This window comes from Hippoglossus hippoglossus, chromosome 18, assembly GCF_009819705.1.
Source record: "Hippoglossus hippoglossus isolate fHipHip1 chromosome 18, fHipHip1.pri, whole genome shotgun sequence".
Lineage (NCBI taxonomy): Eukaryota > Metazoa > Chordata > Actinopteri > Pleuronectiformes > Pleuronectidae > Hippoglossus > Hippoglossus hippoglossus.
Window position 1 is genome coordinate 14,169,688 of NC_047168.1, and position 17,377 is coordinate 14,187,064.

The following is a 17,377-nucleotide window of genomic DNA, read 5'->3' on the forward strand; positions in this document are numbered from 1 at the left end:
ATAAAACCTTTGAAGCTTTAATTCTGCAGAAGTTTGACGCTGTCGTGAACACTAAGGGGTTTCTGCACCACAACGTGAGTCCTTTAGAAACTGTCGAGTGAAACTGAGCATATAGACTTTAAATAAAGATGGACGCCTTGTTATTAAAACACACGAGAAACACACATACATGTCAAACCACAGCAGTTCCTCAAGGAGCCATGTGAGGGCAGTGGAGTGCACTGGATACTCACAACAGATGATGCAGCAGCAGGTCTTCAACATATTCATATACACAGTATATTCATAAAGATATATATATATATATTTGAATCTCTTCTACTCTCATTTGGTTTGTTCTTGTTTAAAACTTGAAATTATCTCAGTGACACTGAAATCACTGCCTCCATCGTTTTCATGTTTCTTTTCTGCATTTTCCTTCCTTTATGCAAAAATAGTATAAACATACATATATATATATATTATTAAGATGTATAATAAGATTTCAAGTTTTGATGATTTCAAAAAGGTGAAAGAAACAAGTGAGGAGAAATAAAAGACAGACAGAAGGCTCACACACACACACACACACACACACACACACACACACACACACACACACACACACACACACACACACACACACACACACACACACACACACACACACACACACACACACACACACACACACACACACGGAGTCTGTGATCCTGGTGCCCCTGACCTTCTTGTCTGCTGTGGCCTTTGTGTTGGTCGTGACCTTTAACCTTTCCTAGACTTTGTGTCGGCCGAGGGGATGAGTCAGAGTGTCAGGTGTGTGTGTGTGTGTGTGTGTGTGTGTGTGTGTGTGTGTGTGTGTGTGTGTGTGTGTGTGTGTGTGTGTCCATCTTGGCTTTTTACGCAGAAGAGAAACGACCTGTGACGTATTTTCACATTTGTGTAAACGGAAGTCGAAGAAGGAAGAAACACCGACTTCTCAAACTGTGTTAGAAACATGGAGGCTGTAAACAACCTGTGTTGCATTTATGTGTTCGCAGCGTTTGAACAACACCTTGTATCTTGATGAAGAATCAGGTGCGACAGGCAGATCAAATTATCTACAACTTGTTAGAGGCAAGTTCACATTTAAAGCTTCTATTTAAATCTGATGGAACAATTATTGGATATAAGTGATGACGCCAGTAACTTGTGTGCAAAATGTTTTAAAGGACTTTCCCAGTTCTTGTTCCGACTTGAACAGCTTTGGTTTGAAGACTTAGAATTAGGTTAGAGGGAGGGAATGCATTGTGTCAATGAGTGTCTTTACAAAGATAGAAGCACGAGTGTGTGTGTGTGTGTCTGTGTGTGTGTGTGTGTGTGTCGTGTGTAGTACAGTCTTATCAGCGATGTCCTGTCATTTCTACACACTCTCTCTCTCCTGGGCCCCTGTGTGGCATTTTATCAGTCTCTCCATCCTTTTGAGGCCACCAGTATAAAAATGGTGGTGGGCTGTGTTTGGGCTTCATCTTCTCTCTCTCTCTCACACACAGACACACACACAGACACACACACACACACAGGCGCTCACTCAGCAAAACCCAGATGAGCTTAATAATCACAAACACAACACATTAGAGAACGCATGGAGAGAGAGAGAGAGAGAGAGAGAGAGAGAGAGAGAGAGAGAGAGAGAGGACAGCGGGAGAGAGAGACATAGAAGATAAATTGAACGATAAGGAAAAAGAGAGAAGAGAGAGAGAGATAGAAATCAAAGTGCCGGTCGGGGCTTGTCTCGGCAGCACCGGTTATCTGCATGTGCAATCTGAGCTGCTGTTTTAAAAGCCTCCAGTTTTTACACTGAACTAAATTCATCGCATTTTTCTTAGAAAGTTTGTGCCGACTCTGTTGCATCCCTCGTTTTCTTATCTTCCCACTGAGACACAGCGACTATCACGTCATCTCATCTTAAAAAGGTCGGACGCCGCACTCTCTCTTTTCACCTGTGTCCTCTGGGTGTGTGAGTGTGTGTGTGTGAGAGTGTGTGTTTGTGTTTGTGGTTAAACTGTAAAATATCAAACCTGAATTACATTTCTTTGTCACAAAGGTTTGATAACGACATCTTAGGAATCATTGACCATTTCTTTCAAATCTATATGGAGCTAATAAATCGGTATCTGATTTAGTTTTCGGCCTCAGCCGCCTTCAGAGCTTCAGAAGTCGGACTCGAACTAATCGGGCTGGACGACGTGACTGAGCATCATCAGCTCCCTGGGTGAGAATCGGATCGCTGCAGGAGCACTCTGATTGGACGAGGAGCTCCAGCAGGACGCGGAGTCGAGGCCTCGGGCAGAACGTCAGCATCAGGAAGTGTCTGTTTCTGATTGACTCAGAAGGGAAGTCGCACAAAAATCAAATTAAACTCCGACTTCCCGACTGCGCTGCGACTTGAAAGGCTCTGGTGTGTTAACCTCTGCTCGAACAAACACACACACACACAAACACACACACACACACACCCTCCTGCCATCCTCAACACTGACCTCTGACCTCTGGGGCTCACCCGATGAGAGCGGATGTTATTGGACCGAATGGATCCCGTGTGACACGGACACTAAAGCCAGCAAAGTCCGAAGTAAAGACTCTCAGGATTTTAAGTAAAAACCAAAGCCCGTCGGCTGATAGCAATGAAAAACCAAATAAAAGCAACAGGCAGCGTCTGGATCTCGTCTCCTTCGTGTTTGCGTCGGGGTCGGACCTCACCCGGGGGGGGGGGGCGGCTCTCGCTCAGGCATTACCAGTGGATTTAGGAGCTATACGGGAATTACAGAAGCTTCTAAATTTATCTGATACAGTTACTAAAAGCCTCTTTATCCCCCTTTAAACACCGGAGTGCTCGTTCCGCTCGCTGCTACTGGATGTTTGTTTTCATGCCACGGTTGTTGGCCGGAGGAAACATATTCAGGTTCGCGTTGTTCTGTCTTAACACGCCAGTGCCTCTCTCCTCTGGTGCCTGATATTAAAGCTCCACGCACAAACCCACGCACACCGCCTGTCACCATAAATCAGCTCAGGATCTTTTCCCGGCTTTAATGTGACCCGTGACCTAAATGAAATTCAGGTGAGGAACAAACTGCGTGCACACCCTTCAGCTAACACTCCGCTGGTTTGATCGCAGGAGTCTGGGTCAGGATTGACACTATTTATTCAATAAACATTTCACAAAACGACAGAGGGAGCTGACTCTGCACATTTCAGATCGGAATCTGATGAAGCAATATCTGTCTTCTTCTTCTCTCTCTTCTTCTGTCATTTATTGAATAAATCAGGTCGATCCCAGCATCCTGGTGTACGCTGAATTCTTTCTATTTTCTTACAAATTCTTTGTATTTGTCGTCTTCTCTTTGATAAATCGTTTTATTTAAGTGAATTTCAAATAAGGATCCTTTTTGCTTTCATGCACTTACTTCATCTTCAGTATAAATGCCCGCAGAGTATAAGTTTGCAACGTAACTCAAATCGAGTTTAGTCGAGTTGCTCTTTCGATGAGATACGTGTAAACATCGAAATTAAATTGATCTTTTTAATTGAATCGTACTTGTTTTTTTTAAAAAAGAAGAAGAAAGTGCCTCGGAGTCGTCTTGGATTTGTACATCCCATCGTTGGTGTGTTCTGGCCGGCGGCAGCGGCACCTCTGACAGGCAGCAGCACAGACACAGTTTCCCCTCAGGGATCAACAGAGCATCCCTGGATTCAAACGTGCCACCGCTGACACTCGGGGCTCCGGCATCAGCTGCCTCTGCTTCAGCTCATTACGGCCGTCGTGTTTGCTCAGTAAACGGTGCCAGCGTTCCGTGCAGGGAGCTGTGTGCCTGCAGGTCTGTTTGACACAACAACCACAATTTACGTCCGTGTGAACTTTGACAGAGAACATCCACTGAAATCAGGGGGGGAAGAAAACTGATTGATTCTGGTGCAACGCCAGCGACTTATTATTATTATTGTTTTGTTTTTTTAAAACCATCTCGTCTCGACGGCTGACGGCTGCATGTCAACACACACTCCATCACTGACAGATGCATAAACCTGATCTAAATGGTTGTTAGATACATTTATCTGGCAAATATGAACTTGGAACCTCCTTTTTAAACTCTTAGCATCTCAACACTTTAGATTTAAACGTAAACAAAGTTTGCTTAATGCTTAAATAGAGCTGACGTTGCAGTTAATTGATAAGTCATTAGACAAGAAGCTTTTCCAGGGTTTTTATTTGAGTTAATTTTGTATTTAAAAACTGCCATGGTGTCTCATTTAAAGTTAATATTAAACATCTCCTTGTTGCAGGCCTCCAGCCGTGAGGTGGAACCACCAGGGATCGACTCCGGGCCTGGGCTGAGCAACTTTCCACCTCCTGAGCCGTTAACAGCTATGATCGAGAACATCACGTGACAAAAAGTAAAACTGAAAAGAGACAAATAAGCACCTGACGACCGAAAGGACAACAACTGCTGTTAGAGGAGGCAACACAGCTGCAGCCTGTGTCAGTCACACGACCGTAGGACGGTGGCTCTACCGCAGATACATATCATTTAGCCGCAGGTCGCTCGTCACCGTGTTATTTACCTAAAGTGGCGTTCAGTAGTCAGGCTGTAAGAGTGGGCGTCTGTGTCAGACAGTAATTGTTGTTTGGATAAAGGCTGAGAGAGACCGAGCTTAGAGTCATAGTCTGAGGAGAACACACAACACACAACACACACACACACACACACACACACACACACACACACACACACACACACAAGGATGACACATGAGTCAAGAAAGAACTCGAGCAGGTGGAGGAAATATTTTTTATCGTTTTTTCTTAAAGATTGTCAGAGGTTTTTTGATATTTTCACTGATTTCCCAAAAAAGAATTAACGGATCTTGATAAAAAAAATCAGGCATATTTAGGGGACTGTTATCTGTGTGTACCACTGTTTCCATAGTAACAAATTAGTGACTGCCAAGTTTAATCGAAGGATTTAAACTCCTGCTGCCTTATTCTTTACTTTTTTATTTAGAAAAATATTGAAAAAAATGTGTCCGATCTTCAAAACCAGCATCAAAACCACAGGGAGACACTAAAACGTTCCACTTAGCTCTGAGCTGACAGAAAATGAACCCCTTCCTCTAATATTCATATTTACAGGCTTCACCTCTGCGACCTGATGATGCCGAGACGTTTACAGACGCTCGTCAATGTACAGGAGTTTATACGAAGGCAGCAGGTTTACACCCACAAACTGCTGAGCTGCTGTTTGTGTTGGTGAAGTGCAAACAGCTGACAGCTGGAGCACATGTTCAGATGTCTGTATACACAGCATCGAGTGGATTTAATGCAGCCGGGTATGTTGCAGTCACTCGTCTCTGAGGGAGTCACCTTCCACTCTGACTGTTCGTCTGACTGCTGGAGACGGAGCAGGTTCTCTGAGGCTCATCATCATCAAATATTATAATCCACCTTATTCTGAGAAGGACATTATTTTGTTTATGGTGTTTACATGAGCTGCTCATCGAATATTCCATAGTCTGATTGACTCAACATTACGTCCACTATGTCGCATGTCCGACGATTTAAAAACCCAAACCTGAAATAGTTTAAAGGACGATGCCAACGGGCTCCTGCTTTTATTTTGCACGTCAACGCAGGAGGAACCTTTGAGTCACGTGGGATTCCAGGACCCCTGTGTTGCTCCCTCCCTCCCTCCATCATATCTTCATGACCTTCAGCTCATTGTCGGTTTATTTCTCAATAAACTGTGGAAACACTGACTCAAACCAACTGAAAAACTCGAAACACACTTTGTGTTTACAGGAGTTTGAGTCTCGCCTGGAGAGATGACAACATCGTCCACACACACACACACACACACGGGCTGTTGAGGCATGTGTTACACAAACCATCACGGAGTGCACTTTGATGCGTGTCAGATAATATTTGTGGGGCGTTAATGTGAGCAGCTGTTTGATGGAGAGAGATAAGAACTCAATGTGGAGCCGTGAGCTCTTTTACTGTTTAAATGAAGCAGATGTGAAGAGCTCGATTCCATAAAATCAAATAACCTCAAACTGAAATAAGTGTTTAACAATCTAAACGCTGTTCTGTGGGATGTTTCCCTTTAACCTCAGAAGATTATCAGACTGTTTAATAAAATAAATCTTTGAAAGGGAAATGGTGTCATAACTTGAAGATGTTTAAACGCCCGCTACCTCACTCGCAGGTAGCACTGGCGCCAAGTATACAAAGGCTTGAATATATATAATCTTCTATATAATCTGATGTGTGTATTCAAAGTTTGCTGCCCTGTGATGGTTTACTGTGTCGTGGAAGACACAAATATTAACAAGCTGTGATTTTCCGGGGCTCAAAGAAAAGAGATCAAGTGGCTTTAGAGGAAAAGCCCTAAAAGCATCGTAGAGATAAGACGGGACTCACCCTGCTGCCTTTCTCTGGGTTGCACTTGCATCCTCTGCTGCAGTCCCGCCCCGCACACGGCTCGTCAAAGTCTGTGCCCTGCAGAAGAAACAAAGGAGAACGACATTACAGCAGCTGCTTCAGCCAATGCACAGTGTCGATTAAGCTTTTTGGACGTTTGTTCTCCGGTTCATGCTGGAAAAAAAAAGGCGAAACAGTCAATATTTCTCTCTTGTTGAGAACTTTAACATCAAACTCCTGCAGCAGCGCGAGCCTCGGGTGCAGCAGGTCGTTGTACGAGTCTTAGAAGCATCTAAAGACCCAACAATACCGGGAGTTATGTGGACGGGAGGAAACGTAAAAGCTGCATCAGCGCCAAGTCGACACGTTTACATCGGTTTGAAAGTGGAGGAGGATTTGAGCCGGATTTTTAAAAAGGATCTAACCAAGTCAGAGCAGATTGTGGCTGTTGATGGATAAAGTGCGTGACTTTATTTCAACCAGCTCGTTTAATGTGTCCGAACACGTAGCAGGTATTCGTGCTTCCTTTTGTGTTGTCAGAACATTGTGTTTCCCTTCATGTCTGTCTCGTGTAACCAGGCACAGACGACTGGATGTGTGACCGCTGCCCGTCCCCTCCAGCTCTAATCTGCTCATTGATTAGACCCAGAAACTTCCCATCGGCCGTAACCACAACCAGAGCCGGGTGATTAACCAAGAGAATGGAGTCAGTTATAACCCAGCAGGAGCCAGATTAGCATTCCTGGTAACTTTATTTATAAAGCTACTGTGGGAAGCAGCGGGCGAGAGACGTCCCCGCTGGTTTGGAAAACAAAAGCATTTCACCTTCACCATATGACAACACGATTTGGATGCATCACAAAAATGAGAACACAGATGTTTACAAGGATGGATTCGTATCATGTCGTCTTTTCACGATGCTGTAAAAACGGGCCTGTAACGTCAGGATTGACTCGCTATTGGTCGAGCGTGTGTCGAGCCTCAAAATGAAGTTAGATGCCAGCGTTTCTATCGGGAATCTTTTGACTTCACTTTTGGAAAGTGGGAGGAAGTGGAGACGCGTCTTCCAACTATATTTACTCAATGATACGAACCTGTCAACAAGTGACGTATTTGAACAGACGTTCTAACACGGAGCATCGGATGGGATACATCTCATTTAATTCAATAACAAAATAGTTTTTTCAATAAGTTGTCTCCCAATTTCTTTGCCCCAGTTGCTCCACATACGATAAACACACAATCAACACACACACACCCACACACACACAATGTGTCGCGTATAAACTCCATGTGAACCGCAGATTAACCTTTAGTTCATGGTCGACATTCCTCAGATATCCACCAAAACATCACGCAGCGCTTCTCAGAGCTGTTATAAGCCGACGGGTGAGTGGCGGGAGCTCTCATATATACGAGGCTCTTAAAACTTCACCGCACCACATGCCGTCTATTCACACGGCGAGCCGATGGACCCCATGCCGAGAGGGAACCTACGTGTTTACGTCTTCCACATACGTGTGTTTAGACGTGTTCAAGCGCTGGATCGAGACTGCGATGAAAATATCACACGTACGCGACACGTATGCAGATAATGAATTAGCTCGACTTGTGTGTGAATATAGGAGCAGACGTCCCTCATATGAGTCTGTGATACGTGGGTCTCCTCCGGGGGTGAACTGGAAAGGTCATGGCTGGCATTTCAACGTGATTAGTGGATGAAAGGGTGCTACTGGGGAGTGGAGACGTGGAGGAGATGGGGGGGGCGGGGGGGGTGACCGGGGTTCGATGGAGATCAAGAGGACAGGAGTGTGCAGGGGTGACAAGTGCGGGGGGGTGCAACAGTGAACTCAGCCTGCGAATGTTCATATCCACGACAATGGAGGTCAAGCACCCTCCAGCTGCCCTGGTGGAAACCTTCAGATGATGTCGTCTGGCTCTCATTTAATCAGAGCCTGGGAACGACTGGAGTGGATCCTGAGAAACATTTATCTGGAGAGGGTCAAACGAGATGAGGACACTGACCCACGACCCCGCGCACTAGGGATTTAGGCTGTTTGTCATGTTGTTTTAATTAATATATAAGTTTTGAATCTGCTTTTCAGATCTCTCACCAGTCCCTAAAAAAAGTAGACGAAAAGTGTATTTTTAACGTGTGCGATGACTTTTTTTAATTTGGTCCATGTCCCATCTGCTAACATGGAGGAGGCAGGGATTGTGACCTACACTGTAGCCAGCCACCAGGGGGCGATGGAGGCGCTGTCACGTCGTCCAAGTTGTGTTTGCTCACACGGTCCTTTTTCTTTGCGAGGACCAGTTTTTGATCGTTACAATTGAAGTTGAAAGTTTGTTGGAAGATTCACCGGTTTTAGGTTCAAGCTTAGATTTAAGTTCAGGTACGTAACTTTAACTCACGGTCACATGGCGTCCTCCACGTGTTTCTATCAACCGCTAACACTTCTCTATCCGTGTCCTCATTGTCGTCCTCCTCTGGATTAGACACCACATCACACGTCCTCCGCTCTGACGAGTTCTCCCTCGGGCGCTGCCGGCTTAGCATCTGTTTCCCCTGTGTCATCGTTCACTTTCAACTCTGGGTGTGGACCGCCCTGCTCAGGTGGAGTCCGGATTATACCTCAGCACAATGGATTTCATCGGGAAGGACAATTTAAGACAGCTCTTCCCCCGATTGGTTCGTCCCTAAGGGCGAAGTTTTCCATGTCGGAACAAAAGGAGGATGATACATCAGAAGTAGAATCACCGCCCTGTGGTTGTGTGCCTCCACCCACCAGGGGAGTTTCAGTTGCATACATGTTCTATCCACACTCGTATGAGGTCCTTGTGACCTTTGACCTGTAGCCGATCCAAAACTTGAGCTTTGACCTTCAGTGACCAAATTGTAATTAGTTAATCTGTGAGTCCAGCTAATATGTTTGCAAGACCACAAATGCGACCTTGACGTTTGACCTTCGACCCCTCAAATCTACACAGTTCATGCGTTCATGCCAAATTTGAATTAATTTCCTCGAGGTGCTCTGTGGATAATGTGTTCACGAGGACGTGACGGACAGACGACCCGAAACCATATGACCTGTGGCCACCAGGTGTCAGATGGGAGCAAAGAAAGCGCAACAATACTTTTGTCATTAATGTGAGGAACCATTACTGCCTCGTTTTCTATTTTTAGCTTCTTCTCCCTTCGCCAAAGCTTCGACTTACAAGCTTCCCTTTCCTTTTCTCTCCCTCTTCCATCTCGTCTTTGCTTCCTGCACCAGCTCAAACGTCACAGTTCACTTTCTCCCTGTGCGCTGCCCTCCTTCTGTCACTGTGATTAGACGAGAGGAGGAGATCAGAGGGAAGAAAGCAGGACCAGCACCACTGACCTTTCCCCTCCTTCTCTCTCTCCTTCTCTCCCTCCTTCTCTCTCTCTCTCTCTCTGCTCTGGGCCAAGCTCGCTTTCTCTTTGTTGTGTGTGTCTTTCACTTTTCATGTTTCTTTGTCTGCAGCTTTTTGCGGCTGTAACCGATTCCGTTGTCTTTGTCAGGTGCTCGCAGCCGAGAGCAGTGACCGGCTCTCTAACAAGTGCACGGCATGTGTGATCTGCAAAAATGAATATTTCTGCTGCTGCATGAAGTTTGAAACAAATTCACCTGTTGGGATTTCCATGAAACTGGGTGGAAGGAATAGGAATTCACAACAATTGCTTCCCGCAGCCACAGTTTGGACTTTGGTCTCTGAGATTTCTGCCTCCAGCCCAATGCAAAGTGAAAACAGGACCACGTTTGTCAAAGAGAAACTTCAGATGTCTTTCAAATGTAAGTTCTTCAGAATGAAACTCTTCCGCCTGCGCTGACTGGGGCGTTACAGTATCTGCAGAGGTTAAGACGTCCTGTTGAGTTTAAGGAATGTAAAGCACTGCAGGGGCCACTCACACTGGTAAGTGTTCTGTGCATGTCCCCTCGTCATTTGCATACATGCACAGATATAACGTGATCCAACAGGCACGCTGCCGATTGTCTGCACGCGCATCGTTCTTTAGGCCATTCTGTCATTCCGGCATTATCCAGCTATGCGTCCCTCAGCCCGAGATAATGTTCCCCAGTCAATCTCGGCTGTTTGCTCATTCTTTACTGTCCAAACACTTTCATGTTAAAAGCCGTCGGCTCAAACCTCCTGCAGCTCGCACAGAGGAGACCTGAAGCTCGTGGCTAACGGCCGCTGTCGGGACTTGCCTGTTTAATTCCTATAGGGTCTGATATGAAGGTTGAGTCGAGGGTTTCCTAGAATACGGCGAATATACGCGAGAGAAGCCGACACGCATGATGAGACAAATGTAGAAATAAACGTGTCTGCTGCCGTTCGTGTTTTGATCTTATTGCATATTTAACCATCACAAACTACGCCACTGAAACTGACAGTTTTACAATCTGCTGCCCTCTCTCCTCTCGTCTCTTTGCCATTTACCTTCCTGTCAACGCCTGGTCCCACCAAACAATAAAAAGATTTATACCATCATATGGAAATAATCAAACAACAAGAGGATTAAACTTGCTCAATTTCACTCGTACAGCAGAGCTAAGGTGGAAAATCCTCTTGCATCATCATCGGTTTCGGATTTATTGGGGAAAAGGTGAAATGAGGAAAAACAGGACGTGTAGCAGCCGATCGAGATCTAGATCCTTCTGTTGGATCAACAAGTGAATTCTGGGAACTGAAGACTGAAAACACCACTTCAGATGTTGTGCAGTTTCAGGTTTTCTTTACTGAGGAATGTGTTTAATCGGCGTGTCATCACACGGCCACGACCAATGAGAGAGCAGAGTTTACTCCAACAGCTGTCAGTCAAACTGTCAGTGAAGACGCTAAGAGGAGGAGCCGCCCTGACCGACCTCGGCTGAGTGACAGCGAGACGGTGAAAAATAAATCTGGAGACGCTGTTTGACCCCGAGGACTCGCGTCACGCTTCCCCTTCGCCCGACGCCGACGCTGAGGATGAAACGAGGAAAGGTTTCGAGTGGAACATGCAAATAAAGAGACAGAAAACGAAGAGGAATCTCTCATTCCTGTCCGATGTCGTGCTCTTATCTTTGTCCACTCATCATCTCTCCCTCTATTTGTCTTCCCTTCATCCTCCCAACTCTTCAACCCTTCAGTCTTCTTACTCCCCTTCATCATATCCTTCCTCTTCCTCTCCCCTCTCCCATCCATCTGTGACCTTGACATCCACCACATGAGACTAACCAGCTGTGTTTGGGCCTCCAGCGTTCCTCGTTTACTTCTGTTTATTGCACGCTGTGTGTTTGAGTGTGTGTGAGTGAGTGTGTGCGTGTGTGTGTGTGTGTGTGTGTGTGTGTGTGTGTGTGTGTGTGTGTGTGTGTGTGCAGAATCAACTGTATATAAGCACACTAGCAAAGGAGTACAGACAAGCAACAGACGAGGATCTTCGTGTGCATGTCTGTGCATAAAAGTAAAATTCAAGATAAATAAATTCACACAACGCTGCATGTGTGTGTAAGTTGTGTGTAGTTGTACATTGTGTGTGTGTGTTCCCTGAGACGGGGTCACGCAGCTGGACTCAGGTCATCGGCAACTTGACCAGAAAGCGGAAATTTGTGAAGCTAAAACAGAAACCAAACAGGACGTCGCCGGCAGCCGAGCCGACGAGCAGGACGGCTGCGAACGGGAATAAAGTAAAACCAGAGGAGAAAAGACAGCACACATCAGAAATGGGTTTTTCAGAGTCGCAGGGAAGAAAGTTTAACTCAATACATGTTTTCAATGTAAAGACTTGATTTCAATTCATTTAAAATGACACAAATTACATTTAATCAGCATTAAAGGACGTTTTTCAAAACTTTTCAATTGAAATTAGGACATTTCCTCTGAGCTTTATTCAAGTTAAGTTTGAGTTTAATAAATGATTATTATATTCGGTATATGATGTAAGATGTGATGTGTCATATAAGGATTATAAAATAGTTAAGGAATGACTGATTGACGTGTAGAAAAACACATGAACTAAATATAAAACTGCATCGTATGGAAAAACTGAACAATAAAGTTCTTGTTTACATCTTAAAACTTAAGATAACATCAACGTCTGTTCTTTTCCAGAAGCATTTTGTGATTTCATGTCAGCAGGTCATATAAAATAAGATATACGAGATGATTACCGTGTGCATTTGCCAATCGCTGATCCTGTTGATGCTGTGTTAACATTGTGAAATGTGTTGGTGTCAAAGTCTTTAAATACAAACATGTTGCATCGTGAAACTAAATCAAGGCTCCGAGCTCTCGCCTGCAGACGACAGACACAATCGTATAACAACAGACAAATACTGACAGTGTGCACGAGCAACCAGCTGATGGATTGGATTGTTACACGAGTAAATCACCTGGAAAAACTAAAAGTTAGGATGAAAGAAATTCCCCAACTCTGTCTGACAATCACCTTAAAGACAGAATACACAGGAAGAAACAGGAAAACGTGACGTGAGAAAGGGAAATATTCAAAAATGAAAGTTTCCACGAAGCAGCGACAGGAGTTTTTAAATGATCACGTTGTATTGAAGACTTGAAACTAGAGACTGAGACATAAACTCCTCTGTTAAATGTTTACTGACGTTAGAAATCAAGTAATTTTCTCATAGACTTCAATGGAAACAACCAGTGGAGTCGCCCCCTGCTGGTCATTAGAGCGAAAACAGGTTTCAGGCTTCACTTTCCGGACCCGGAGCGTGCGAAGGTTTTTATAAACAACGTCAGAATATCGTGTACTGCACAAACAGGCACATCAGGAAAGTACAAGGATGACGCAACATGTAAATACTCACAAATTGTTCTTGAGTAAATGTTCTTAGTTACTTCCCAGCACTTATAATAATAATAATAATAATAATAATCCTATGAGTCTGTACTTGTTTGTCACACACACACACACACTCACACACACACCCACCCCTCTCTGAATTTCCTCTGGCTACAGATTCATGATGGAACAGAAACGTTGCTGCAGGATTAAATCTCTACCTGCCGAGCCTTGTTGGCTCTCTCTCTTTCTCTCTCTCCCTCCCTCTCTCCCTCTCTCCCCCCCCCCCCCTCCATTATCTCTCTTTTGTTCCATCATGGACATAATTAGACACTCGAGGGGTAATTTAGCTGTTTTATCATGTTTCTTTGAGAAGAAAATGAAGCCTGGCGAGCGCGGGCACGCACACAGAGCAGGAGCTGGTCGACATGTTTTCACTCCTGACACTTGGTTTATATCTCCACTCTTTGATAAAGAATAATACCAAAGCATTTGGATCCTTCATCATGATGTTATTTCTTTTCTTGACTTCCTGTTTCAATCATTCCGTCTTATTTCAGATTTCGTTGCACCCAACAACAAGAATCCCATCACGGCACCCGGCAGCATCCAATCAGATGACCTCAGCTCCTCTATGGACACCGTTGCCCTGGCGACCAACAGCAGCATCACAGTGACCTCACGGGGGATCTCCGAGCTCACATGATCTCCTCCCTGCTTCCATTAGCGTCTCCAAGTTTAGCCTCCTCACGCCGCTGAGCAGTAATCAGGCCTCTGGCCCGAGACTCTGTCCGACGTCGTCCGAACATGAGCTTCCGTTCTGGCTCTGGTTTCTCTCCCACCTCCTCCCTGCCGCCCAGTGGAGCTATAAATCCCCCCCCGTTAGCAAAAATAGACCCGGGCCGCCAAGTATAGAGCAGAGCATGAGTTTTAAAGTTCACCAAGGGTCAGCTGCTCGGGACCTGTCTCACACAGTAGGAGCAGAAGGGCTTTGTTTTAAATATCACTTCAGGAGCTTAGATAGAAACATAAAAACTGGGAATCCCCCCCCCCACCCCCGCCCCCGCCTCACGTCCAATTGTCTCCATCAGGTCTGGTGTTGCCCGTCGATGTGATTAATCATCACGAACGTCTAAATTTACATCCTCCACCTTTCAGCACAGACACACCCAGAGGTGGCCGGCTGCCCACTGGCAAAACTGGCACCGACAACCCGGGAGCACGCGGCTCCACGCCAGCTTCATGATGTCACCTGACCACAATCCCCCCCCCCCCCGAACAGTACAGAGCTCCGAAATGCTGAACGCAGCAAAAAGCTGCAGACAACAAAAAGACACGTGAAGAGACTTGGGCGAGGGAAGGATGCAGCGTGTTCCACGGAGCAGTGGAAATGCGTGCTCAGGTGTAAATTAGTCATCGCTGACATGACGGCGAGCCAACGAGCGCCCAGACACGAAGAGACGACACGTGAAGGTGGAGAACCGGGAGGATCTATGGCAGCGACAAACACAAACAGCAGCTGTTCTTTCTTTTTCTTTATGTTTGAATTGACTCACTTGAACACGGACATACTCGGGCAAAAAGTCACGCAGGACTGTGCAGATGCTGTTTGAGCTTCTGGGTTTGGATAATTCCTGCAATCTTTTGTTTGAATGAGGGAATTAAAACCCCGATGAATCACTTCCTCCAACAAGTTCCGATAGAACACACTTCACATCTGAAGACGAAGCGTTTTGGAGAAACAGTTTACAGAAGAGGTCGAGAAGTGAAATGATTTATAAATTTGATTGAGCGTAGCGGAGAAGCCACATCGGAGCCAAATAGACACATGAGCTTAAAGATAATATTTATAAAACACGTTCAGATTGTGATACTAGAGGATCCGTTAATGTCAGAATGAGCCGGTGAGTCAGAGCGGAGCCGAGGAGACAAACTGCAGCGTAGAAAACAAGGAGTTCACTCAATGTCAAGAGGTTTTTTTACATTAAAGAGCCAAAAGTCCATTGAGGAAAAATGTTCTATTAACAACTTCCTGCTTTTTATTCTGGGAAAGAGACAAACAAAAAGTCGATGTTCACGGACGGAGCCACGACACGACACCATCCACACGACGACGTTTTCCAAAAAGACGCTTTCAAAACTCAAACGATCTCTCGTCAGCGTTTCCAAACTTCAAGTGCATCTTCCTCAAAAAGCACAAATCCAAAGACGTGATGAATAAATAAATGGGGAACCGGTGTCCGGGGAGCAGAGACGCACACGGGACAGACACGCAAAGACCCACACTCATGAAGTGACAGTGCCCCCCCCCCCCTCCCGATAAGTGCTCTGATAATTACACCTTTGAAGAGCACTAAACACCCCTCGTCTGCAGGAGTAGATTTAACAGAATGATTAACAGTGCGCCGGGGGGGGGGAAATTTAACAGTGAAGTAATGGAGGCTGGGATGAAACGAGGGTGTAATGGTGGACGGGTGAGAGCGACGCTAGGGAAAGGAATGTTCTGGAAAAGTTGAGGGAACGATGGGAGGAGTGGGAGGAGTGGGAGGAGTGGGAGAGGAACCCCCCCCCCCCATCCCCCCGAAACATGATCTGGTTTCACCTGTGTGATTCTGAGCCTCGGAGCGATGGGCAGACATAAAGGAGGGAAAAGGTGCACATGTATGTAAAGATCGTGTGTGTGTGTGTGTGTGTGTGTGTGTGTGTGTGTGTGTGTGTGTGTGTGTGTGTGTGTGTGTGGTCAATGCACCACAATAGAACAGCAATTACAGCTCCTGTGTTAGAGGGAGGAAATCTGAGATACAGCTAATGTGCCTCAGAAGAGCAAAAATCTTGTCATGTGGGTCTGTCGTTATACACACACACAGACACACACACACACACAGACACACACAGACACACAGCTTCACCAGTGTGGTTTAAGGTTTCCTCCAAACAACAAGTGTAAACCGATCAGTTGGTCCCTATGGATTGACATGAAAGGATGAGTGTACCCTAACGCTGCAGAGAGTGTGTGTGAGTGTGTGTGTGTGTGTGTGTGTGTGTGTGTGTGTGTGCGTGCGTGCGTGCGTGCGCATATATGTGTATAAAATGTGTGTATGTGTTTTTGCATCCGTGTCTGAGAATGAAAAATCCCTGAGGTGTGTCAGAGGCTGACAACACGGTGAAGAAAATAGTTCTTCTCAGTGGGATTCATCCTCTGGCTCCAGAGAACAAACCTCAGGTTACCTCTCTGTATCCCCCCCCCCCGCCCCCCGTGCCAAACGACCCACAGCCCTGCATCCTGCTGCCAACCAGCAACTAAATTTAGCTACGGAAGTTTCTCCAACAAACGTGCAACTTCACCACCCCCCCGCCCCATTTTCTTTTCTTTTTTTTTGTACTTGTCGAGGTGGTGTGAGTATCAGGTCGGTGGTAATCTGTGTTTGTGTGTATTTCAGTGTGTGTGTAATGCAATCCACAGGTTGGACGTACGTGTCCCTTGTTACATATATCTCATATAGTCACGTATTCAATGAGCATCCGCTGTATGTTTCTGTGTGTGTCTGTCTGTGTGTGTCTGTGCGTGTGTGTCTGTGTGTGTGTGTGTGTCTGTGTGTGTGTGTGTGTGTGTCCTCATGTGCACACACTGCTGAATTCCACACCTGCCCGTCTGTAAGTAAACACACTTCTGGCTCCGCAGCCACAGACACATGTTCTGTATCTCTCTCTCTCTTTTCCTTTTTTTGGTGGCCAAAGTTTATCATCCATCACTTTTTTTTCTCTCTCTCTCTCTCTTCCTGAAGAATCAACAAAACCTTTAGGTAAATCTTATATTATCTAATAATCATAAGAAACGTACATGTTGGTTCAGCTTTAAAGGAGAATGTGGGTTTACATGAATTTAAACCTCTATATTCTGCACTATTTTAACCTCTGTGTTTTTCCTCTCTATCTTTCCGTCTCATCCCTCCTTTTATTCCTTCACTTCCTCAGTGAGTCAGATCGCGACGGCAAAAAACACCAACCACCATCCTGATGGACCTTGTTGTGGTTAGTGTTAATCCCTCCCACACGTGATGCCTCGCCAGCCGCCAGATTCACCTCAGAGACCGAATCTACCGCCGCTGACTCACTCCGTCAGCTGCTTCTCG

The 17,377-nt window shown here is 45.6% G+C and overlaps 1 protein-coding gene across 1 annotated transcript in view; it reads right to left on the bottom strand.

Moving 5' to 3' along the window:
- The window catches only part of col4a6 (collagen, type IV, alpha 6), an 88,771-nt gene that overhangs the window by 33,428 nt on the left and 37,966 nt on the right, over nt 1–17,377 (bottom strand). Inside the window, exon 4 of the mRNA XM_034568774.1 lies at nt 6,437–6,514. Within this exon, the coding sequence (XP_034424665.1) occupies nt 6,437–6,514 (78 nt within the window). The remainder of the gene's footprint in view (nt 1–6,436; nt 6,515–17,377) is intronic.